The 24,731-nt window shown below is 44.1% G+C and overlaps 2 protein-coding genes across 2 annotated transcripts in view; one reads left to right on the forward strand and one right to left on the reverse strand.

The window, feature by feature from the left end:
* The window catches only part of FGF11 (fibroblast growth factor 11), a 1,303,510-nt gene that overhangs the window by 910,492 nt on the left and 368,287 nt on the right, over positions 1-24,731 (reverse strand). The gene's annotated exons all lie outside the window — the stretch shown is intronic.
* Positions 3,120-23,691, forward strand: LOC143774158 (lysosome-associated membrane glycoprotein 1-like). Its single transcript, XM_077261502.1, has 6 exons — positions 3,120-3,274; positions 15,121-15,644; positions 20,819-20,929; positions 21,418-21,475; positions 22,469-22,633; positions 22,804-23,691. The coding sequence occupies exons 1-6, from the start codon at positions 3,229-3,231 to the stop codon at positions 22,941-22,943; spliced, it is 1,044 nt and encodes a 347-aa protein (XP_077117617.1). The 5' UTR covers positions 3,120-3,228; the 3' UTR covers positions 22,944-23,691.

A 24,731-nucleotide genomic window follows, 5' to 3' on the forward strand; every position in this document is an offset into this window, starting at 1 on the left:
GCATTCTCAGGATAGCATATGTTGTGACCTTTGTGAGACCTGAAGTCTAAGGACAGATGTTAAATTACTGCTATTCACACATATATACCTATACATATTTCACTACAACTATTATTATGGGGTCACTGTGGATATCACTGTTATTATGGAGGCACTGTGGATATCACTGTTATTGTGGGGGCACTGTGGATATCACTGTTATTATGGGGGCACTGTGGATATCACTGTTATTATGGGGCACTATGGGTATTACTGTTATTATGGGGGCATTGGTGGATATCACTGTTATTATGGGGGCACTGTGAATATCGCTGTTATTATGGAGGCACTGTGGATATCACTGTTATTATGGGGGCACTGTGGATATCACTGTTATTATGGGGCACTGTGGATATCACTGTTTTTACAGAAGCACTGTGGATATCACTGTTATTATGGAGGCACTGTGGATATCACTGTTATTATGGGGGCACTGTGGATATCATTGTTATTATGGGGCACTGTGGATATCACTGTTATTATGGGGCACTGTGGATATCACTGTTATTATGGGGACACTGTGGATATCACTGTTATTATGGGGCACTGTGGATTTCACTGTTAATATGGGGGCACTGTGGATATCACTGTTTTTACAGAAGCACTGTGGATATCACTGTTATTATGGAGGCACTGTGGATATCACTGTTATTATGGGGGGCACTGTGGATATCACTGTTATTATGGGGGCACTGTGGATATCACTGTTATTATGGGGCACTGTGGATATCACTGTTATTATGGGGGCACTGTGGATATCACTGTTATTATGGGGCACTGTGGATATCACTGTTATTATGGGGACACTGTGGATATCACTGTTATTATGGGGCACTGTGGATATCACTGTTAATATGGGGGCACTGTGGATATCACTGTTATTATGGGGGCACTGTGGATATCACTGTTATTATGGGGGCACTGTGGATATCACTGTTATTATGGGGGCACTGTGGATATCACTTATTATGGGGCACTGTGGATATCACTGTTATTATGGGGACACTGTGGATATCACTGTTATTATGGGGCACTGTGGATATCACTGTTAATATGGGGGCACTGTGGATATCACTGTTATTATGGGGGCACTGTGGATATCACTGTTATTATGGGGGCACTGTGGATATCACTGTTATTATGGGGGCACTGTGGATATCACTTATTATGGAGGCACTGTGGATATCACTGTTATTATGGGGACACTGTGGATCTTGTAGATTGTGAGCCTTCGCGGGCAGGGTCCTCTCTCCTCCTGTACCAGTTATGACTTGTATTGTTCAAGATTATTGTACTTGTTTTTATTATGTATACCCCTCCTCACTTGTAAAGCGCCATGGAATAAATGGCGCTATAACAATAAATAATAATAATAATAATATCACTGTTATGGGGAAACTGGATATCACTGTTATTATGGGGGCACTGTGAATATCACTGTTATTATGGGGGCACTGTGGATATCACTGTTATTATGGGACACTGTGGATATCACTGTTATTATGGGGGCACTGTGGATATCACTGTTATTATGGGGGGCACTGTGGATATAGCTGTTATTATGGGGCACTGTGGATATCACTGTTATTATGGAGGCACTGTGGATATCACTGTTATTATGGGGCACTGTGGATATCACTGTTATTATGGGGCACTGTGGATATCACTGTTATTATGGGGCACTGTGGATATCACTGTTATTATGGAGGCACTGTGGATATAGCTGTTATTATGGGGGCACTGTGGATATCACTGTTATTATGGGGCACTGTGGATATCACTGTTATGGGGGCACTGTGGATATCACTGTTATTATGGGGACACTGTGGATATCACTGTTATTATGGGGCACTGTGGATATCACTGTTAATATGGGGGCACTGTGGATATCACTGTTATTATGGGGACACTGTGGATATCACTGTTATTATGGGGCACTGTGGATATCACTGTTAATATGGGGGCACTGTGGATATCACTGTTATTATGGGGGGCACTGTGGATATAGCTGTTATTATGGGGCACTGTGGATATCACTGTTATTATGGAGGCACTGTGGATATCACTGTTATTATGGGGCACTGTGGATATCACTGTTATTATGGGGCACTGTGGATATCACTGTTATTATGGGGCACTGTGGATATCACTGTTATTATGGGGCACTGTGGATATCACTGTTATTATGGGGGCACTGTGGATATCACTGTTATTATGGGGACACTGTGGATATCACTGTTATTATGGGGCACTGTGGATATCACTGTTAATATGGGGGCACTCTCGATGTCACTCTTATTATGGGAGCACTGTGGATATCACTGTTATTATGGGGGCACTGTGGATATCACTGTTATTATGGGGGCACTGTGGATATCACTGTTATTATGGGGACACTGTGGATATCACTTATTATGGAGGCACTGTGGATATCACTGTTAATATGGGGGCACTCTCGATGTCACTCTTATTATGGGAGCACTGTGGATATCACTGTTATTATGGGGACACTGTGGATCTTGTAGATTGTGAGCCTTCGCGGGCGGGGTCCTCTCTCCTACTGTACCTATTATGACTTGTATTGTTCAAGATTATTGTACTTGTTTTTATTATGTATACCCCTCCTCACTTGTAAAGCGCCATGGAATAAATGGCGCTATAACAATAAATAATAATAATAATAATATCACTGTTATGGGGAAACTGGATATCACTGTTATTATGGGGGCACTGTGAATATCACTGTTATTATGGGACACTGTGGATATCACTGTTATTATGGGGGCACTGTGGATATCACTGTTATTATGGGGGCACTGTGAATATCACTGTTATTATGGGGGCACTGCGGTAAGCACAATTATAAGTCACACATACAGTCACCATTCCTGGTTGTTTATAATTATGCTCTGCTCAGTCTGGTGGGATCATACTGTTACATGGGGTGGTGACTGCACTGAGTGATGGGGACACACAATCTACGGTCGTCAGTCAGGTCTCGGCGTTTTCTGCTATCAATCACAGCCTCTTCCTCTTCTCGTTTCCTTTTACTGACACTTTAAAAAAGAGAAGTGAGATCACATGACACGTGGGGGGTCTGGGAGAAAAAGAGGTGGAAGGTGCAGAGGAGTCCACTGTTCACAACAGGAAGAAGAGACATAGACAACGAGGAGCAGAGACTGGAGAGAAATGGGAAAGCTGAGCACAATCCTCATCATCTGCATCTACATCCAAGGTACCGAGCGGCCAGTGTGTATATAAAGGGGTCCTAATACATAATACACGGGACATGTCACTGAATGGGGTCCATCTCCTTATACACAGGGGACGTGTCACTGTACGGGGTCCAGTCCTTAAACAGGGGACTTGTCACTGTACGGGGTCCAGTCCTTAAACAGGGGACGTGTCACTGTACGGGGTCAGTCTTGTCCTAACTGCCTTAGCTCCATTACCAGAGGTGGTAATAACCAGTCACATCCTCCTTAGATTTCGGCTTTGGGATAAGGAGATGTTCTCTTTTTGTCACCCTGGCTTCATTATGAGCTTTTCTCAGCAGTTTCTTGGGGCGCTCTCTGTCAATGAGCTATTCCTCCGTACTCTCGGATATTTTTTGTTGGGTATTCCACTTTTTCATGCTTTTAGATGGCTGCTATCCCACCCGAGGAGTGAATTGGTGGTCATGGGTGTTTGATAGATTTATGTTCCAAGACCTCCCCTCCTTCATTTGTTGGGCAGGAAAGGTAAACAAGTGGTGTCCACCTCATTCGTGAAGTGGAGACTTATGTTGCAATTCAATCTCTCAACAAATTCGGAGAATTGTGAGGACGTACCCTTCCAGACGATATGAATGTTGTTTACGTATAGTACCCACTGTTCAATTGTGTACGTCTCAACATCTTTTTCTGTGCCAAACTCTACGGTTTCCTCACACTAGCCAAGGAGGAAATTGTCATATGTGGGGGCACAGGGAGTCCCCATTGCTGTGCCCCAGAGCTTTGTGGAAGTACCTCCCTTTGAACAGAAAAGTAATTTCTGGTGAGGTGAAACATGATTGTTCACAGAACAAATTTGTTATGAGATCACAACTGACAACCCGTTGAGTCTAAAAAGAACCGTGCTGCCTCCACCCCCTTGTCATGGGGTATGGATGTATACATTCACAGGAATATCCTCTGGTGGGCCCCTGTGAAGAGTGGACCACCACCCTCTTATATGAGTAGTACTTGGCACTATATAGGTCAATCACTATATACAGATAAAGGCGACATCTTATTAATTTAACAATCTACCCATTTAATTGTTATATAAATTTGTGATTTAAAGATAATGTCACATTTGCATATAGTTGAAAAAGGGGGCCCTGGAGTTGGTACTGGTGGGCTTTTGGAACCCCAGTCCGACACTGTGACGTCAAGTGCTGTGGATTCATGGAAAGTGTGGAGGTTGTATTTGTGATACTGGTTCTATATACTGTATATACCATTTGTGAGAAGCCTCCATCCCGTGTAATAATCTAGATGCCCACCTTTTAGCTGACTTTAACTTCCAAATATCCTTTTTAAAATGTTACATCCAAAACTGAACACCATATACTTGATAAGATAATGATATAGAAGTAGTAATACATTGGGATCACAGGATTTTATATTTTTTTAAACACCCTAAAATTGTGTGTGCTTGTACAGCTGCTGCCTGATATTGAGTACTGCAGCTCAGCTTACTTGTAAACAAAATACCCAAGTCCTTCTCCTGTTCTGTAGTCCAGAGTGTATTCCTATTTAATGTACACTGATGAGCAAAAGGGTAACAATGTTATGACCTTCTGACTTTCAGCCTCCATATCTCCTAATCCACCACAGCTCCGAACGTGAGACCACCATCATTTATAGACAATGCTCTTGTCTATCTCATACACAAATTTAACTTGCATCTATTTAGCATATGATTAGTTATGCAGATTCTCGTCATGTCACTGCATTGTTACTGTTTTGCTCCTAAAAAATCTAAATTTGTATTATTTTGCCAATGTTTTGTAAATCCACCTTTGGCTTTCACCATTGCCTGATTCCTTCTTGGCATGCTCTCGATCAGATTCCACCATGTCTCCATCGAAATCTGAGCCCAGGTCTCTTCTCCACGTTCCCCATGTTGGTGGACACTGGTCGCCTCACTTGGATATGTATATAAGTTTTTCTTCACCTCTTCCCACAAGTGTTTATTTGGGTTGAGGACTGTGGGGGCCAATCCAGCACCCCTACTTCATTGTCACTGAACCAATTCTTCGCTAGTCTCGCCGTATGCTTCGGGTCGTTGTCCTGCTGGCACACTACGTCGCCCTTTTTATACCCATAGTACTCGAGTGTACGAAGTAACTCATCATGTAGAATACTCACATATAACTCAGCATTGAGGCCACCACCGATTCCGGTCAAGTATCCAACGCCTTTGGCAGTGAATCAACACCATATCATCTGGCTTCCTCCACCAATCTTGACAGTTCCTTCAATTTCACCATCCATTAGCTCCTTTTCCCCTTGTTTCTACAAGACTCATCTGCAGCCATCAGAGCAGTCTATTGACTTTCATCTCATTGCTCCAAATAACCTGCTTCCAATCTTCTACTGTCCACTTCTCGTACTTTTTTGCAAACTCGAGCTGACACTTCATATAACAATATTGAAGTTGAGGCTTCTTCACCTATTTTCGGGTCACCATTCCAGACTTATATTTCACATGGTGCTTGCATAGACATCTGTGATATTACTATTTCCAACATACAAGCCAAATCCACTGCCATGTTTGTCGCCCCAGAACCGATAGACCTTGTGATGAGCCGATTTGTTGACTCTGATATTTTGCCTGAACGTCCACCTCTTGGCTTCTGAATGGATGGACGGACTTCATTTCATATTATTCCAGCCGTCAAGGTGCTCACCTAATGCAGTTTAGCAGTTTTCTATCGATGAGCTGGATGATGCACGTTCTCTTTTCTTGGGAAATCTTTTTCATGGATGCTCCTTGATTCAAACCTTTCACTTGGGAATCATCCCAATAACACACGGAGCTATTAGGGAATGTGAGGACAGGTTGTAATTTGCAGTATATAGGAAATGATTTTTCCACCAAAAGGAGCAAAACAGTAACAATGCAGCGACATGACGAGAATCTGCATGACTAATCATATGCTAAATAACTACAAGTCAAATTTATGGATGAGATAGCCAAGATGATGGTCTATAAAATGATATAACCTATAAGAGACTAGGAGTCAAAGTCCAAAAAACTTTTTTTTTAAAAGTATAAAAAAATTGTTTATTACACAGTAGATAAAAGATAAGGCAAACGGAGCACAATAAAACAGTCCGTGGTGATGGCGCAGGAAATCAGTGTGCAACAGATCCATATAGGGTTGGACTGGGGTGTCTGGTGCCCACCAGGGAATGGACTCTTGGGGCCCACCCTACAGCTATATGCAAATATCTGTCAGTAGTTATCCTGATTATAGTGGACCATCTACTGTGCGCCCCCATAACTGGGATGTATAATTACGGTAGTTTACATTAATGGGTTTCTTTGGGTAAAACAAGTTATCACCGATCCATGGGCTCCACAGGATAGGTGATCACTTTGGTCCGACCATTAGAAACTGCACCAATCGGAAGAATGAGGAAGTTTTATCCCTGACAGGACACTTATCCCCATTTTAAAATGGAGCAGCAGATGGGATTTCTGACCGCAGCCCCATTCATTCTCTTTGGGGCTTCCAGAAAAAAACAAGAGCAGCCACTGAGGGAATAAATGGATCAGTGGTCACGTTGGACATACCACTCCAGTCTAATGGGGATAACAAGTTCCACATTCTGCCGATTGGGTCCAAATAGCCAAAACCCCACCAATCAATATGTTATTGCTTATCCTGTCGAGAGGTGATTACTTTTTTTTTACTTACAGGAGAACCACTGTAAATGCATTTCTGCATTTACAGAGAGAACAAATGACCACCATACACATCACAATCCACTATACCAAGACTAATATCACCACATACAGGGAAGAAATACCATCACACCATGATCAGACCACATAGTGACCGGATAATACCACATATAAGGGACAAATACTGCCACACCATGGCCAGATCACATAGTGACCAAATAATACCACATATAAGGGACAAATACTGCCACACCATGACCAGATCCCATAATGACCAAATAATACCACATACAAGGGACAAATACTGCCACACCATGACCAGACCACATAGTGACCAAATAACACCACATACAAGGGAAACATACTGCCACACCATGACCAGATCCCATAATGACCAAATAATACCACATACAAGGGACAAATACTGCCACACCATGACCAGACCACATAGTGACCAAATAATACCAAATATAAGGGACAAATACTGCCACACCATGACCAGATCCTATGACCAAATAATACCACATACAAGGGACAAATACTGCCACACCATGACCAGACCACATAGTGACCAAATAATACCACATATAAGGGACAAATCCTGCCACACCATGACCAGATCCCATAATGACCAAATAATACCACATACAAGGGACAAATACTGCCACACCATGACCAGACCACATAGTGACCAAATAATACCAAATATAAGGGACAAATACTGCCACACCATGACCAGATCCTATGACCAAATAATACCACATACAAGGGACAAATACTGCCACACCATGACCAGACCACATAGTGACCAAATAATACCACATATAAGGGACAAATATAGCCACACCATGACCAGATCCCATAATGACCAAATAATACCACATACAAGGGGCAAATATAGCCACACCATGACCAGATCACTTATTAGCACCACATAATGACCAAATAATATCACATACAATGAACAAATACATCACACCATGATCAGACCATATAGTGACCGAATAATATGACATATTACCAGCATATAGGGATGAAATAATATCACAAGAAGAGCCTGTAAAGGGCAAGAATTGGCCTTTTCTGGGTGGCTGAGGGCTGCAATTTTTAGGCTGGGGGGGTCTATATCCATGGCCCTTATCAGCCTGAGAATACCAGCCCCCAGCTGTCTGCTTTAGCTGGCTGGTTGTCAAATATCGGGGGGACCCCACGTCGTTTCATTTAATTATTTATTTAAATAATTAAAAAATACAGCATGGGACCCCTCTATTCTTGATAACCAGCATTGCTGAAGCTGACAGGTGAGGGTTGCAGCTCGCAGCTGTGAGGGTTGCATTAAAAATGCAGGGGACCTACACCGTTTTTTTAAAATTATTTACAGTGCAGGAGCCGGCTGATGAATACTGAATACTCCCATCAGACGCTCCTGTTCTCACTGTTATTAGCGGCAGCAGGTGTCAGATGTTGGAAGCATTAGTCCCTTCAGCTGACACCAGGGACTGAAGATAAACTTTATACCTCCAATCACAGCTGCGCGCTCATGCTGTCTTTTGACATCGTAGGAGCCACGACTGTCTGACCGGTGGGGAAATTTTACCGCTGATCAGAAGCGGTGTTTGACACGCATGGCAAACACTGTATGTTCGCGCCCCCAGTTCAAATGAATGGGGTTTGGGTCCGCTGCTCAGTGTCACTGCTGGTTGACAGGCTGTATAGTCACATCATTTAACCATGCAGCCTGCCAACTAGATGTAGCAAAGCTGACTGTGAGGTCACATCCTGCTGTCCTTGACTTTTCTGCAGCAAATACGCTGCAAAAAAAGTCAACCTGCGTGTTTTAAGCGTTTTTTTCACCATCCAGTCAATGGGTGAAAAACGCTCCAAAAATATTGAAAGAAGTGACATGCCCTGTCAAAAAAATGCAGTACAGCACACAATCCTGATGCCAAAATATCCAATGCGTGTGCATGAGATTTCTGAAAATCTCATAGGCTTTGCTGGTACTGTAAAAAGCAGCTTAAAAGTAGCATAAAAAAGCAATAAAAAAAATCGCAGCAAAAACCCCTAGTGTGAACATAGCCTACGGGCAAAGACCAGGAAGAAATGAATACATGGTATATACATAGTTTAAAGGTGTATACAGATGGTGGATCTATATAGGGCAAAGCATTAACTCTTTAGATTGTGTCACAGAAGGGTCTAAACAATAAGTATAAAAGGACATATTGTGCTAAAGAGTGACAAGTACGATAATTCACATTTATCCTTAGCACGTGTCACTTTATGTAGCTCTTTATGGTATTTGAGCTAACACCTCTGTTTGGTAGTGTTTTTATAGTGCTGTCAAAGTGGGGTAGAGATATGTCCCGTAGTTGGATTATGTCTAATATTCTGTGTGAAACACCTAAATAAATCCCCTAGGGGGCCATGAACAAAGATATATGTATATTTTCTATCACATTGCCTTGTGTGAAGCTGATTTTTTCGGTTTTCTAATATTCTGTGTGGCAATATTTGTTTTGTCCTTGTTTGCTCGTACTTGTCACTCTTTAGCACAATATGTCCTTTTATATTTATTGTTTACAACCTTCTGTGACACAATCTAAGGAGTTAATGCATTGCACTGTGTAGATTCACCGTCTGTATACACCTTTAGACTATGTATATACTGTGTATTCCTTTCTTCCTGGTCTTTGCCCTTAATTAAAATGGAGTTTGGTGTGGACGCACACGCGGTGAGCTCCACTGTCATGATTGTTGCTGACGACGCTCGGCACTAACGTTACTGGCGATTTCCCCCATATCCGCTGCGTCTCAAGCAAATGCCGGAAGCAGCAATGGAAATGGCCTAAGCTTGCACCGTGCATGCACCGCTATCCACCTCACTCCTGCCATAGCTGCTATGAGACACAGCAGCGTGTATTATATTAAGTGATTATGAACACCTGAACTGGCTCCCATATAATGCTGATATGACACAAAGGCAGCCACAGCCCCCGAGGAAGCCCACGCGAAACGCGCGTTGGGGCTGCCAGCTTTTGTACATTTCCACATGGGCAATATGGGTAAGATGACCTTCTGTCATGCATTTTCTCTCCCTTCCTCCACCAGTGTATGTGGCTTCACCTTTATAATCTAATGTATATAATTTACATTTCCCTTTGCCTATTGACATTATCAGCATACAATGGTTTGTCTCCCGGTACAGATCTCTGCGGTCCCCATTGCTCTCAGTACAGATCCCTGCGGTCCCCGCTGCTCCCGGTACAGATCCCTGCAGTCCCCACTGCTTCCGGTACAAATCCCTTTGGTCCACGCTGCTCCTGGTACAGATCCCTGCGGTCCCCATTGCTCCCAGTACAGATCCCTATGGTTCCCGCTGCTCCAGGTACAGATTCCTGCGGTCCCCGTTGCTCCTGGTACAGATTCCTGCGGTCCCCGTTGCTCCTGGTACAGATCCCTGCAGTCCCCACTGCTCCCAGTACAGATACCTGCGGTCACCACTGCTGCCGGTACAAATCCCTGCGGTTCCCGCTTCTCCCAGTACAGATCCCCGCTGCTCCCGGTACAGATCTCTGCTGTCACCGCTGCTCCCATTACAGATTTCTGCGGTCCCCATTGCTCTCGGTACAGATCCCTGCTGTCCTCGCTGCTCCCGGTACAAATCCCTGCGGTCCCCACTGCTTACTATATCCCATTTAGAGAAGGTACCATTTAGAACTGTTTCTGGTCTTTTAACCAGTTCCATACACATCTGCATAAAGTTTCCCCTAGTTCCTGCTTTTGGAGCTTCAGTGAAGACTGTTGTGTGGTTCAGTATCATATGCCTTTGCTCCTTTGCAAAGTCCAGATAAATCACATCAGCCGCTTGGCCAACATCCAGTTTTGCACTTAACTTCTCATAGAAACCCAACATGTTGGTTAGACATAATCTTTCATGAGTCTGTGCTGGTTGTCAGTTATTATATTATTCTCTGCAATATATTTTTATAGGTCATCTCTATAATGCCCTCTAACTTTGCACACAACTGATGTCAAACTTACCGGACGGCAGAGGGTGTGGGCCCACTGCACCACTAGCCGGGCTTACCCTAGAGGGGCGTAACTATGTGGCTACCTGGGCTTCACTAGAGACTATGATGGTAAGGACAGGCTTGGCCGCAAGAAGTCACCAGGTACCAGCCCAGGGCAGTCCCCGGACCTGCAGTGGGTATGATCAGATGTGGTCAGACAGTTTGAGGATGGGGTGGATAGCACAAAATCAGAATATGATCCCGGGGTCAGGAGTGGAGAGATCAGACAAAAACGAGCAAACAAGCTGGGTCAGTAACAGGAGAGACAAAATAGGAATCCACCAAGACAGTGTCACGGGAAACCTAGGTATGAAAGAGCTAGTAACCCGGGCCCTTGCGATTTCCCTCAGACTAGGGAAACCCTGACTGTCCCTCTCCCAGAGTTTACACTGATGGTGTGCATGTCTGGGCCTCCACCCTCGCCTTATCTCCTGTTTCAACCCTAGGCTGAAACCACCACCCACCACCCAGTGAAGAGACCACACTCCAATACCCACAGTTAGCACAGACAAGGATAACGGAAATATAAGCACCACGCCGCAGTCACTCAGGAATACACTATAAATGCAAAGGGCAAAACAAATACAAATATGGGAAGGAGCAAATAAGACAAAGGGAAATACACCACCAGCAACGATACTCCAACTACTAGCTCACCACTCCAGACCGAGAAAACCACGCACAAGACAGAAGCTATAATTGGCGACGCCCAATGTTCAGAACTATTTAAAGGCAGTGGGCATGGCCCAACTTCCAATCCGAACACCAGGTAAATTAACCCCGGACCAGCTAGATAAAATCTAGCCAACGCCAATGAGCGCATAGTGGACAAAAGCGGAATTACCGCTGTATGTCGGACGACCTGGTCTGAACAGCGTCCGACATGACAGACAGGTAACTAGAAACGGTCTGTGACTAGGAATCTAAGTTAAAGCAAGCTATGGAGGGAGGAGCTGCCTAATATATCCTCTGCTTGCAAAGGATTGGCCAGGAAAACAAAACTCTGCAGGACACAGCAGGGTTAAATTCCTGCAGAGTCTGGCCACCTGTATAGACAGGTAGAGAAAGCAGGAGGAAGCAGCAATGAAGGGTTTACTGTATGAGGCAGCTCAGTGAGACGGCTTGACATGGGGAGGAGCAGAACGGCCTACGCAGTGAGTAGGACAACAATGACAAGGCGTACAAGTTTCTGGCTTGACACCTGGATCCGTATTCTTATTTCCAGAAACGGGAAATAATCTTGTGAACAAATAAGTATAACTTACTGCAACGCAGTAAGTATAACTTACTGTAGAAGAAGCTAAGGTGAAACGGCGGCATCAGGGTGGCAGCCCTGGTACACAGGAGTCTCTTACCACTGCAGTAAGTTATACTTAACATCATTTGTTCACAAGATTGTTTCCAGTTTCTGATTATTTGCTGTTGAAGTTATATGCCAACAACATGGAAGGCTGATTTTTGCATGGGGTTTCTTGGAATTAAAGGCATTCATACCAACTATTACAAAATACAGGACCCCATCCTGACCTTCACTTACCAACCCGCACTAAGAACTTTCACCACAATAAGCTAATATATATCAGGACTTGAGAATCTCTCAGCACTAATTGCACTTTATCAAATGAAATACTAATTACTGCCTTATTACACACTTTTGAACTACCAGCATTACATATATATTTTTTGACTCGGTATTTCTCTGGGCTACTTGTAGAGATAACTCTCTGCTTGCTTTTTAACTCTTTTATATTGTTATAATGAACTAGATGGTGGCCCGATTCTAACGCATCGGGTATTCTAGAATATTTATGTATGTATGTATATAGCAGCCACATAGTATATAGCACAGGCCACGACATATTGTAGAATACCTGATGCGTTAATACAGGCCACGCAGTATATAACAGTGGCCACGCAGTATATAACACTGCCCACGTCGTATATAACATTGCCCACGTAGTATATAACATTGCCCACGTAGTATATAGCAGCCACGCAGTTTATTACACAGCCCAAACAGTATATAACACAGCCCAAACAGTATATAACACAGCCCACACAGTATATAACACTGCCCACATAGTATATAACACTGCCCATGTAGTATATAGCAGCCATGTAGTATATAGCACAGCCCACGTAATATATAGCACAGCCCACGCAGTATATAGCAGCCATGTAGTATATAACGCAGCCCACGCAGTATATAAAACAGCCCACATAGTATTTAGCAATGTGGGCACCATACCCCTGTTAAAAAAAATAATTAAAATAAAAAAGTTATATACTCACCCGCCGGGATCCAGCGAAGCTCTGGCGATGCGCGCGTGGCTGCCGCCATCTTCCGTTCCCAGGGTGCATTGCGAAATTACCCAGATGACGTAGTGGTCTCGCGAGACCGCTAAGTCTTCTGGGTAATTTCGCAATGCATTTTTGGGAACAGAAGCTGGTGGCAGGCGCGCGCAACGGAAGGTGAGAATAGCAGGTTTTTTTTTTTTTTTAGTATTTTTAACATTAGATCTTTTTACTATTGATGCTGCATAGGCAGCATCAATAGTAAAAAGTTGGTCACACAGGGTTAATAGCAGCATTAACGGAGTGCGTTACACCGCGGCATAACGCGGTCCGTTAATGCTGTCATTAACCCTTTGTCAGCGCTGACTGGAGGGGATTATGGAGCACTGACTGGACAGGAGTAGGTAGGAAGTAATTCTCGTGTGCCTGTCGCTGATTGGTCGCGGCAGCCAGGACAGGCAGCTGGCGAGACCAATCAGCGATGCATGGATTTCCGTGACGGAAGTTGCAGACAGACAGAAGGACAGACAGAAAGAAGTTAGTACCCCTTAGACAATTATGTAGTAGATACATTTTGACTACTTCTGAAATATATTGACTACTGTGCCTTCATGTACAGAGATCAAACATCTCGGGAAGTGTTATTATATCTTGATTTGGAGATGTCATTCACCTATATATGACAGAGTGCATTCACCCATCACAGTAACATAGTCAGGTTCACCTTGTAACATTATCATTACTGCTGTAACAGTAAAGAATCCTTTCCTATACTGATGGGCCATAATTCTTCAATCTCATGGTGATATAGTAATTTGGAGTTTAAAGGGCACCTGTCACCCCGTTTTTTCCGTATGAGATAAAAATACTGCTAAATAGGGCCTGACCTGTGCATTACAATAGTGTATTTTGTGGACCCCAATTCCCCACCTATGCTGCCGAAATACGTTACCAAAGTAGCCGTTTTCGCCTGTCAATCAGGCTGGTCTGGTCAGATGGGCGTGGTGTCTTTCCCCAGATCTTGCTTATTTTTCCGTTGGTGGCGTAGTGGTTTGCGCATGCCCAAGTCCAGAATCCACTGCACAGGGGAGGGAAAAGAGCGCGATCTGCGCTATTCCCCTGGTGATCGGTGGGGGCGGCCATCTTCCTGTGGCCGCGCGTGCGCAGATGGAGCGCTCTGCTGCCCGGGGCTTCAGGAAAATGGCCGCGGGATGCCGCTCGTGCGCAGATGGAGATCGCGGCGGCCATTTTCCTGAAGCAGAGATGCGAGATGCGGCCGCCCCCACCGATCACCAGGGGAATAGCGCAGATCGCGCTCTTTTCCCTCCCCTGTGCAGTGGATTCTGGACTTGGGCATGCGCAAACCACTACGCCACCAACGGAAAAATAAGCAAGATCTGGGGGAAGACACCACGCCCATCTGACCAGACTAGCCTGATTGACAGGCGAAAACGGCTACTTTGGTAACGTATTTCGGCAGCATAGGTGGGGAATCGGGGTCCACAAAATACACTGTTGTAATGCACAGGTCAGGCCCTATTTAACAGTATTTTTTATCTCATACGGAAAAAACGGGGTGACAGGTGCCCTTTAATGTTCTTGTGACCATCTCTAAGTGTAAACCACAACTTATAGATGTGAATATCTGGGGTACATAGCAGCACATTGTATGGTTATGGGATAAAGAGAGGTGAGGAACGGGTCACCACCGAAGAATTATGGATTTCAGGGTTAATGTCTTTCATTAATCAAAATTCCCTCTACATCTGTATTACAGCTTGCTGTAGTGACCAAGATCCTGCACCTGATCGAAGAAACGCAATTCCACCATGTCTGTGGTGCCCAAAGAAAACAACTACACACCGCACAACTACACACTTAACATCACACACAACTACAGCACAAACCACTGCACATACTAACCACACAACTATGCCTCCTATCACTGCACATACTAACCACACGACTATGCCTCCCACCACTGCTCATACTAACCACACGACTATGCCTCCCACCACTGCTCATACCAACCACACAACTATGCCTCATACTACTACACACACTAACTACACCAGTACACCCCATCCAACTGGCCATACCAACCACACATCTACACCCCATCCAACTGGCCATACCAACCACACATCTACACCTCATCCAACTGCCCATACAAATCAGACATCACTTCCGGTCACAACGATGCCTCCTTCTACAGAATATGTTGTTAATGGCACTACAGGCGTATGCTTGAGGATAACGGCATCTTTCAAAATATCATATAACGACACGAAGACGTCAGAGGTAAATTGGGGACTTTTTTATAATGGGCAATTTTCATATAAAATATTGTGATACTGACTAAAAGTTCACAATCATAAAACAATTGCACGGGTGATAGTGAGTGATTGGAGAGAATCTGCTTTTTGGAACTGATCGAATCGTTTTGATTGTTTACCATCTGATAGTCGTTAGCAGATAAAACATGAGGAAAGTCAAGGGATTTCTAAAGTGGTGGAAATTACTAATATTGGTACATATGTCTTTCAAACACTAGCAACTCACTATCATGTCAATCATTTGAGATGGGCGACAACGAACCAGAAATGGTAAAGGACAACCTACATGGATCAATGATCACTCATGATGTAGAGATGACACCGTAAGTCAATAGAATAGATATGGGCAAATCACCAGTGAAGTCACTGGACAAGGTCTTCAAATTGAGGAACAATTCACTTGTGACAGACATGGCTCGTATATAGTGTGGTCTTTTCTGTGGTAACATACGGTTGTGAAACCTGGACCATAAAGAAACAAGACAGAAGAATAATCGACGCATTCGAAATGTGGTGCTGGAGAAGGATGTTATCAAAACCGTGTATGGCAAGAAGAACAAATCAAGCCAAACATGTCTCTGGAAGCAAGGATCACCGAGCTATGACTTGCCTACTGTGGGCACATCATATGATGAGAGAAATCACTAGAGAAGGACATTATGGTCAGAAGAATAGAAGGAACAAGGCGAAGAGGAAAACCAGCAATGCGATGGCTCGATACTATCAAGATAACGGCAGAGAACATCCTGGTGGAGCTTCAACAGTGTGATGTAAAAGTTTAGGCACCCCTGGTCAAAATTACTGTTGTGAACAGTTAAGCGATTAGAAGGTGAACAGTTAAGCGATTAGAAGGTGAAATGATCTTTAAAAGGCCTAAAAATGACACATTTCCTTTGAATTTTAGGCAAAAAAATGTTTTAATCTCTTACATTTTAAAAATTATAAAACGGAAAATGGGCCTATGCAAACATTTGGGCACCATGCATGGTTAGTACCTAGTAACACCCCCTTATGAAAGTATCACAGCTTGTTTTAGGGATTTTCCTCCATTCTTACTTGGAGAATTCTTCCAGTTCTGTCAGACTCCTGGGGCGTCTTCCATCCTCTGTTATTTTGAGGTCTAGCCACAGATTTCCAATGATGTTCAGATCAGGGGGCTGTGAGGGCCATTGTAAAACCTTCAGCTTGAGCCTTTTGAGGTTGTCTATTGTGGACTTTGAAGTGTGTTTAGGATCATTATCCATTTGTAGAAGCCGTCCTCTTTTCACCTTCAGCTTTTTTACAGATGGTGTTATGCTTGCATGAAGAATCTCATTGGATCCCTTCTTCCCTATACTCATGAAATGTTCCCTATGCCATTGGCTGCAACACAACCCCAAAGCATGATTGATCCTCCCCATGCTTAATGGTTGGCGAGATGTTCCTTTCCTGAAATTCTGAGCCCTTTTTTCCCCACACATACCTTTGATCATTGTGGCAAAAGAGTTCTATTTTAACCTCATCGGTCCACATGGCTTGTTTCCATGTTTGTTTGCGTACTTCTGAGGCTGAATTTTATGCTGAGGACGCAGGAAAGGTTTTCTTCTGATGACTCTTCCATGAAGGCGATATATGTTCAGGTATCTCTGAACAGTAAAACAATGTACCACAACTCCAGAGTCTGCTAAATCTTTCAGAAGGTTCTGATTTGCTTCTCTAGTAATCCCATGAGCAGCTCTCACTGAAATTTTGCTTGGTCTTCCAGGCCTTATTTTGACCGCCACTATTCCTGGTAACTGCCTTTTCTTAATTTCATTTTCAACTGAGGAAAGGGCAACTTGAAAACTCTTTGCTATCGTCTTATAGCCTTCTTCTTTCTGGGCTAGGCAACTGCTAGAAGAATCCATGGCTGCTGTTTTTGGCACAAGGTTAGAGAAGGCTTGTTTTTTTATAAAGCTGGGAAATTTGCATCACCTGGCCTTTCCTAACAATGATGGTGAACAAGCCATAACAATAACAGGCTAATTAAGGTCTGAAACCCTGGTGAAAGTTATCAGAGCACACACATCTCCAAGGGTGCACAAACATTTGCATCAGCCCATTAACATTTTTGTAATTTTTAAAATATAAAAGATGATACACACATGGTCAAAATTGTTGGTCCTCCTCGTTTAATGATAGAAAAACCCACAATGGTTACAGAAATTAATTGAATCCGACAAAATAATAAAAGATCTATGAAAATGATCAAATGAAAGTCAGATATCGCTTTTCAGCCATGCTTCCACAGAATTAAAAAAAAAAAACCTCATGAAATCGGCCTGGACAGAAATGATGGTTCCCTTAACTTAATATTTCGTGGCACAACCTATGAGGCAATCACTGCAATGAAGCGATTCCTGTAACTGTCAATGAGACTTCTGCGCCTCTCGACAGGTATTATGGCAGCTCCTCAAGAGCAAACTGCTTCAGTTGTCTCGTGTTTGAAGGTTGCCTTTTCCAGACGGCATGATTCAGCTCTTTCCAAAGATGCTCAATAGGATTTAGGTCAGGGCTCATAGAAGGCCACTTCAGAATAGTCCAATGTTTTCCTCTTAGCCATTCTTGGGTGTTTTTAGCTGTGTGTTTAGGGTCATTATCCTGTTACAAGACCCATGACCTGTGACTGAGACCAAGCTTTCTGACACTGGGCAGCATATTTCTCTCTAGAATCCCTTGATAGTCTTGAGATTTCATTGTACCCTGCACAGATTCTAGACACCCTGTGCCAGATGCAGCAAAGCAGCCCCAGAACATAACAGAGCTTCCTCCATGTTTCACAGTAGGGACAGTGTTATTTTCTTGATATTCTTCATTTTTCTGTCTGTGGACATAACAGCTGATGTTCCTTGCCAAAAAGTTCCATTTTTGTCTCATTTGTCCATAGGACATTCTCATAGAAGCTTTGTGGCTTATCAACATGTAGTTTGACAAATTCCAGTCTGGCTTTTTTATGATTTTTTTTTCAACAATGGTGTCCTCCTTGGTCGTCTCCCATGAAGTCCACTTTGGCTCATACAGCGACAGATGGTGCAATCTAACACTGATGTTCCTTGAGCTTGTAGCTCACCTTTTATCTGTTTAGAAGATTTTCTGGCTTTTTTTTACCATTTGTATTATCCGTCGCTTTGATTTGTCATCAGTTTTCTTCCTGCGGCCACATCCAGGGAGGTGGCTACAGTCCCATGGATCTTACATTTCTGAATAATATGTGCAGCTGTAGTCACGGGAACATCAAGCTGCTTGCAGATGTCTCATAACTTTTACCTTTAACATGTTTGTCTATAATTTTATTGTCCATGCTGAGTGTGATACACACCATGTCATCAAACAGCACAGTGAGTAGCCCTATATACAGGCCCCTCACTGACTCCAGGATTGTAGACACCTGTGATGCTAGTTAGTGGACACACGGTGATTTAACATGTCCCTTTTGTCACATTATTTTCAGGGGTCCCATCATTTCTGTCCAGGCCGATTTCATGAGTTTTATTTATTTTTTTTTAAATTCTGTGGAAGCATGGTGAAAAAGCAATGTCTGACTTTCATCTGTTCATTTTCATAGATCTTTTATTTATTACTAGATGGTGGCCCGATTCTAATGCATCGGGTATTCTAGAATATGTATGTCCACATAGTATATTGCCCAGCGACATAGTATATTGCCCAGCGACATAGTATATTGCCCAGCGACATAGTATATTGCCCAGCGACGTAGTATATTGCCCAGCGACGTAGTATATTGCCTAGCGACGTAGTATATTGCCCAGTGACGTAGTATACAGCACAGAGCCACATAGTATATTGCACAGCGACGTAGTATATTGCCCAGTGTCGTAGTATACAGCAGAGAGCCACGTAGTATATTGCCCAGCCACGTAGTATATTGGGCAGTAAGCCACGTAGTATATTGGGCAGTCACGTAGTTGCCCAGCTACGTAGTATATTGCCCAGCCACATATGTTACAGGTTAAAAAAATAAACATATGCTCACCTTCCGCAGGCGCGTTGTAGTTCTGTCGCCTGTGTGGGGTGCAGGCGGCTGCTTCCAGTCCCAGGGTGTGATGACGTCGCGGTCACGTGACCATGACGTCATGGCAGGTCCTTTTCGCGCAGGCCCTGTGATGACGTCGCGGTCACATGACCGTGACATCACGGCAAGTCCTGCTCGCGCAGGCCTTGTGATGACGTCGCGGTCACATGACCGTGACGTCATGGCAGGTCCTTCTCCCAGACCATCCTTGCCACCGGAACGTGCCACTTGCATAGACCGTCCGGAGCATCGCGAGGAGCGGGAAAGGCGGCGGAAGGTGAGTATCTAATGATTTTTTTTTAAAATTATTTTTAACATTAGAAGTTTTTACTATTCACGCTGCATAGGCTGCGTCAATAGTAAAAACTTGGTCACACAGGGTTGATAGCGGCGGTAACGGAGTGCATTATCCGTGGCATAACGCGGTCCGTTACCGCTTCACTCATTTACAACCCCAAGGCACATGCACAGGATGTGACAGACTTGAGGTGACCCAGCCAGAGTGGATTGATTTCAGGGTCATCCTGGACTCTTCCATGGACTTTCTCCACCTCCTGACCCCACAAAGGCAATGAACATACAGTGCACGCTGGGATCACAAGTAATATTTTAGTTATTCTGAGGAGTTACATAGAAAAAAATAGGAATGAGGGGATGAGACAGGCAGCGGTGCCGGTTAAGAGATGAAAAAAAAAAAACTTTACATCTACGCATAATGCAAATTATTTACATTTAAAATGTAATGCAAATTATTTACATTTAAAATGATCTTGTAACATTGAAGCCCGTCCTCCAATCACATCCAAAGTTGCAGTACATTGTGAAAGTTCCGGTGATAAACTACACAAATCCCAAAAAGCATGCAGCTCTGGGCATGATTGGAGGAGTCGGCTGATTAATAAATGACACCGTGTAAGGGACACACTGAGAGCGCGACTAGACAGTAGATGGTAGCACAGCATGGGTACAAGAAAAATCAAATATGTACAAAGTTAAAAACTCTGTAAATTGTATCCTATAAACTGATGTTTTAAGACAACAAAAGCTTCACAGGACTATGCAGTAATTGTACAATTCCTACTGTTCAGATAGTGAACCTACCAGAGCCGGACACTGAACCTTCTGGAAACTGCTCTGCAGACAAAGCCTGGCTGACCCTGACCTTTCCACAAGGACAAGTCACCATCACATTCAGCCAGGTATTGCGGTGAAACACCAAGGTGTCGTAGGTGGGCGATCAGCTACGTAAGGCTACGTTCACATTTGCGTTGTGCGCCGCAGCGTCGGCGCCGCAGCGCACAACGCAAACAAAAACGCGGCAAAACGCACGCTAAAACGCTGCGTTTTGCGCCGCATGCGTCGTTTTTGCCCGCAAGTTGGACGCAAAAAAAATGCAACTTGAAGCGTTTCTTGCGTCCAACGCTTGCGGCCATGCGGCGCAAAACGCAGCACAACGCATGTCCATGCGCCCCCATGTTAAGTATAGGGGCGCATGACGCATGCGGCGCCGCTGCGGCGCCCGACGCTGCGGCGCTGACCGCAAATGTGAACGTAGCCTAACAAGGGCAAGGGTAGCATTAGGGATCTCATAGAGCCATACTTGGCAGGAACTAGCCAGAAAATAATTTGGGTGAAGAGTGGACACAATGCAGATATTTGCTGATAACTACATTTCTTGCTTCCACAGGATACCAAAGACAACAATTTCTTCCTGAATGAGGTTAATATAACCCTGAAGAGTTTAGGTAAAACGTGCAACAGCCTCTAAAATGCCAATCCTGTTCTCGGGTGTATTGTACCATAATAATCCTGCCCGTGTTCTGGAGTGTATCATTCTGTAATAACTCTGCCTATGTTCTCGGGTGTAATCCTGACTATTTTCTAGGGTGTATCATCCTCTAATAATCCTGCCCGTGTTCTGGAGTGTATCATTCTGTAATAACTCTGCCTATGTTCTCGGGTGTAATCCTGACTATTTTCTAGGGTGTATCATCCTCTAATAACCCTGCCCATGTTCTGGGGTGTCTCGTCCTCTAATAACTCTGCCCGTGTCCTGGGGTGTATCATCCTGCTCATGTTCTGGGGTGTCTCGTCCAGTAATAACTCTGCCCGTGTTCTAAAATGTATCATCCTGTAATAATCCTGCCCATGTTCTGGGGTGTCTCGTCCTCTAACAACTCTGCCCGTGTCCTGGGGTGTATCATCCTGTAATAACTCTGCCTATGTTCTCGGGTGTAATCCTGACTATTTTCTAGGGTGTATCATCCTCTAATAACCCTGCTCATGTTCTGGGGTGTCTCGTCCTCTAATAACTCTGCCCGTGTCCTGGGGTGTATCATCCTGTAATAATCCTGCTCATGTTCTGGGGTGTCTCGTCCAGTAATAACTCTGCCCGTGTTCTAAAGTGTATCATCCTGTAATAATCCTGTCCATGTCCTGGGGTGTATCATCCTGTAATAACTCTGCCCGTGTTCTAAGATGTATCATCCTGTAATAATCCTGCTCATGTTCTGGGTGTCTTGTCCTCTAATAATCCTGTTCATGTTCTGCAGTGTATAGTCATGTAATAACTCTGCCCTTGTTCTGAGGTGTATTGTCCTCTAATAATTCTGCCCATGTTTTGGTATGTCTTGTCCTCTAATCCTGCTCATGTTCTGCAGTGTATCGTCATGTAATAACCCTGCCCGTGTTTTGGGATATTGAATATGAAACCCCTAAATTCCAGTTTGGTTTTTCAGAACCGGAGAAATTTGGTAATTCCAGTCTGAAAGCCATGGTCACTCCGCTTAGACGCTTCTTCTCTTGTGAAAAAGTGAACATTGAAGTTACCCCAAACGTGAGCTTATCCGTCATGAAAGTGAAGGCTCAGGCCTTTAAACTGGATGGTGGAAACTATGGAAGAGGTGAGCTTTCATCCTAGTAACGAGGGATGCATGATGGGAAAGTTCTCCTAAGTCTTCAAGTACATAAATCCTTCTGGGACTTAAGTAAGGGGAACACACTATTAGCTGTGGAGTCTGAAATTCCCAGTTCTTGTCTAGTATAAACCTCCATAATATTTGTATCTCCACAGAGATGAAATGCTCGGATGGATCGCAGAATATGACCGTCCCGATCGTGGTTGGGATCATCCTTGTGGTGTTGATCCTGATTGTTGTGATTGCTTACATTGTTGCACGTCAGCGGAGTCACAGAGGCTACCAATCACTATGAGATGAGCTCAGCTAATCATTAAATACGTTGTTTGATGTATGTCCACGTCTCAGTCTGTGTTGGAGGAGAGCAGCCGGTAGATACATTCCCCATCTACAGGCCTAATTAATTCACACACACCAGGACAAGCCGATCTCAGTGTGAGGCTACTTTCACACCAGCATCGGGCTCGGCCCGTCGCGGTGCGTCGGTCCGAGGTTCCCGACGCTAGCGTTGTCTCCGCCGCACAACGGGCGCATGCGCGGTCGGAAAAAGCGGACCGTCGTGAGCAAAAAACGTTACATGTAGCGTTTTTTGGTCCCAACGGTCCGCCACAACCGTCTCACGACGGTTGCGACGTGTGTCAATCCGTCGCTTAATGTTAGTCTATGGGGGAAAAACGCATCCTGCAAGCACTTCTGCAGGATGCGTTTTTTCGGCAAAACAACGCATTGTGGCGGATTGCAGTTAACGCTAGTGTGACAGTAGCCTTACTCGCAGGGTCACCAGCTTTCATCTTGGAAGAAGCTGTAAAGGACAGCCGGCAATGTATGATGTGTACGTGTTTCTTGTAAACATGGCACATTATCTTTTGTGGCCAGGGAATCATCTGACTTTTTCCGGTCTAAAAAGGCTGTGTGACTGAAATTCTGGAAATGCCAATAAAATGCTGATCCGTCCCTTGCACTTCCTCAGCGAAATCACTCGTGAGCTATGTCACAAAAGCAATTACACAATAAATTGGGGGTTGGTTGTTTTTAACATCTTCATTTACCAGTTTATAGTCTCTATATATTGTGCCTTTCAGTTTGTCATCATATTCCACACTTGTCAGAGCTGGGAGTTTGTAACAATGACACTTGTCTAGACTATTCATACAACTCTTGCCTTTAGCTTCTTACTAGAATGGACAACTTTAGCAAACCATCTGCTGTATGGGAAGGACGAAAGGCTCCCATGCACATTAGGCTTCAGCAGAACGATCGCCTGGCCACCAAACATCTTCCCCAACTATCCCACACATAGGGATGACTGGCCACACGTTCCTGTGCTATAAACATCCCCCCTTTGATCACCAGACGGAGGCCTCTCTGCTAGAGTGCTTTCATATTGTTGTCCCCATCAGGGCATCCGTCCGAAATCCTCCACAAAACGGGATCCGGATGTATGTGCTGAAGGAGCCAGATTGGAATAGTGAAAGCAGAGTGAACGTTCGCTCTGCCGTGTATTTTGGGAAATGAAAGCCTACAGGAAGCAGACTGCATCTGAGTGTCTGCCTCCTGTAGCCATACACTCCCGAAAAAAGTGCACGACAGAGCACAAGTTTGCTCTGCCGTCACCACTGCAGTCTATGGCCCCGCCGGGGCATATGTCCTGACCCCATTTTGCAGGTACTTAAGACGTATGCCCCGACGGGGACACACAACGCAATGTGAAAGCACCCTTAGCAAAATCAGGTCTCCTGCTTTGCACTGATGATAGGTGAATGTCCGAAACATGTCTGGTTTTGTTTATTTTCCTAAGTCATGTGGCAGGCACATTTAAAGGGATTGTGTCACAAATTCTTTTTTTGTTTTTTTAATGTTTAGACTTTGTTAATTTATTAGTGTATGAAATTAAATGGTGCAAGGTTTAATATAATTTTCATGTGCTGGTCTATAAGTGTCAGGGCACGACACTTCTACACTGCAAATACAGCAGCCTCAGGCTATAGGAGACTGCAGTCAATGTCTGACTACACCTCCTATGTTGTGGCCATATCAGCTGTGAACTGGGCATGCCCACTTCACAGCTGTAGGTGGAGCTCAG

Source organism: Ranitomeya variabilis, chromosome 5 (assembly GCF_051348905.1).
Source record: "Ranitomeya variabilis isolate aRanVar5 chromosome 5, aRanVar5.hap1, whole genome shotgun sequence".
NCBI lineage: Eukaryota > Metazoa > Chordata > Amphibia > Anura > Dendrobatidae > Ranitomeya > Ranitomeya variabilis.

What these genes read in the sequence shown, in the direction of transcription:
- LOC143774158 (XM_077261502.1), top strand. Translation starts at nt 3,229, where the DNA reads ATGGGAAAGCTGAGCACAATCCTCATCATCTGCATCTACATCCAAG. An exon ending in CATCTGCATCTACATCCAAG is followed by an intron (nt 3,275 to 15,120) that starts GTACCGAGCGGC and finishes TCTGTATTACAG; the next exon opens with CTTGCTGTAGTGACCAAGAT. An exon ending in TGGTGGAAACTATGGAAGAG is followed by an intron (nt 22,634 to 22,803) that starts GTGAGCTTTCAT and finishes GTATCTCCACAG; the next exon opens with AGATGAAATGCTCGGATGGA.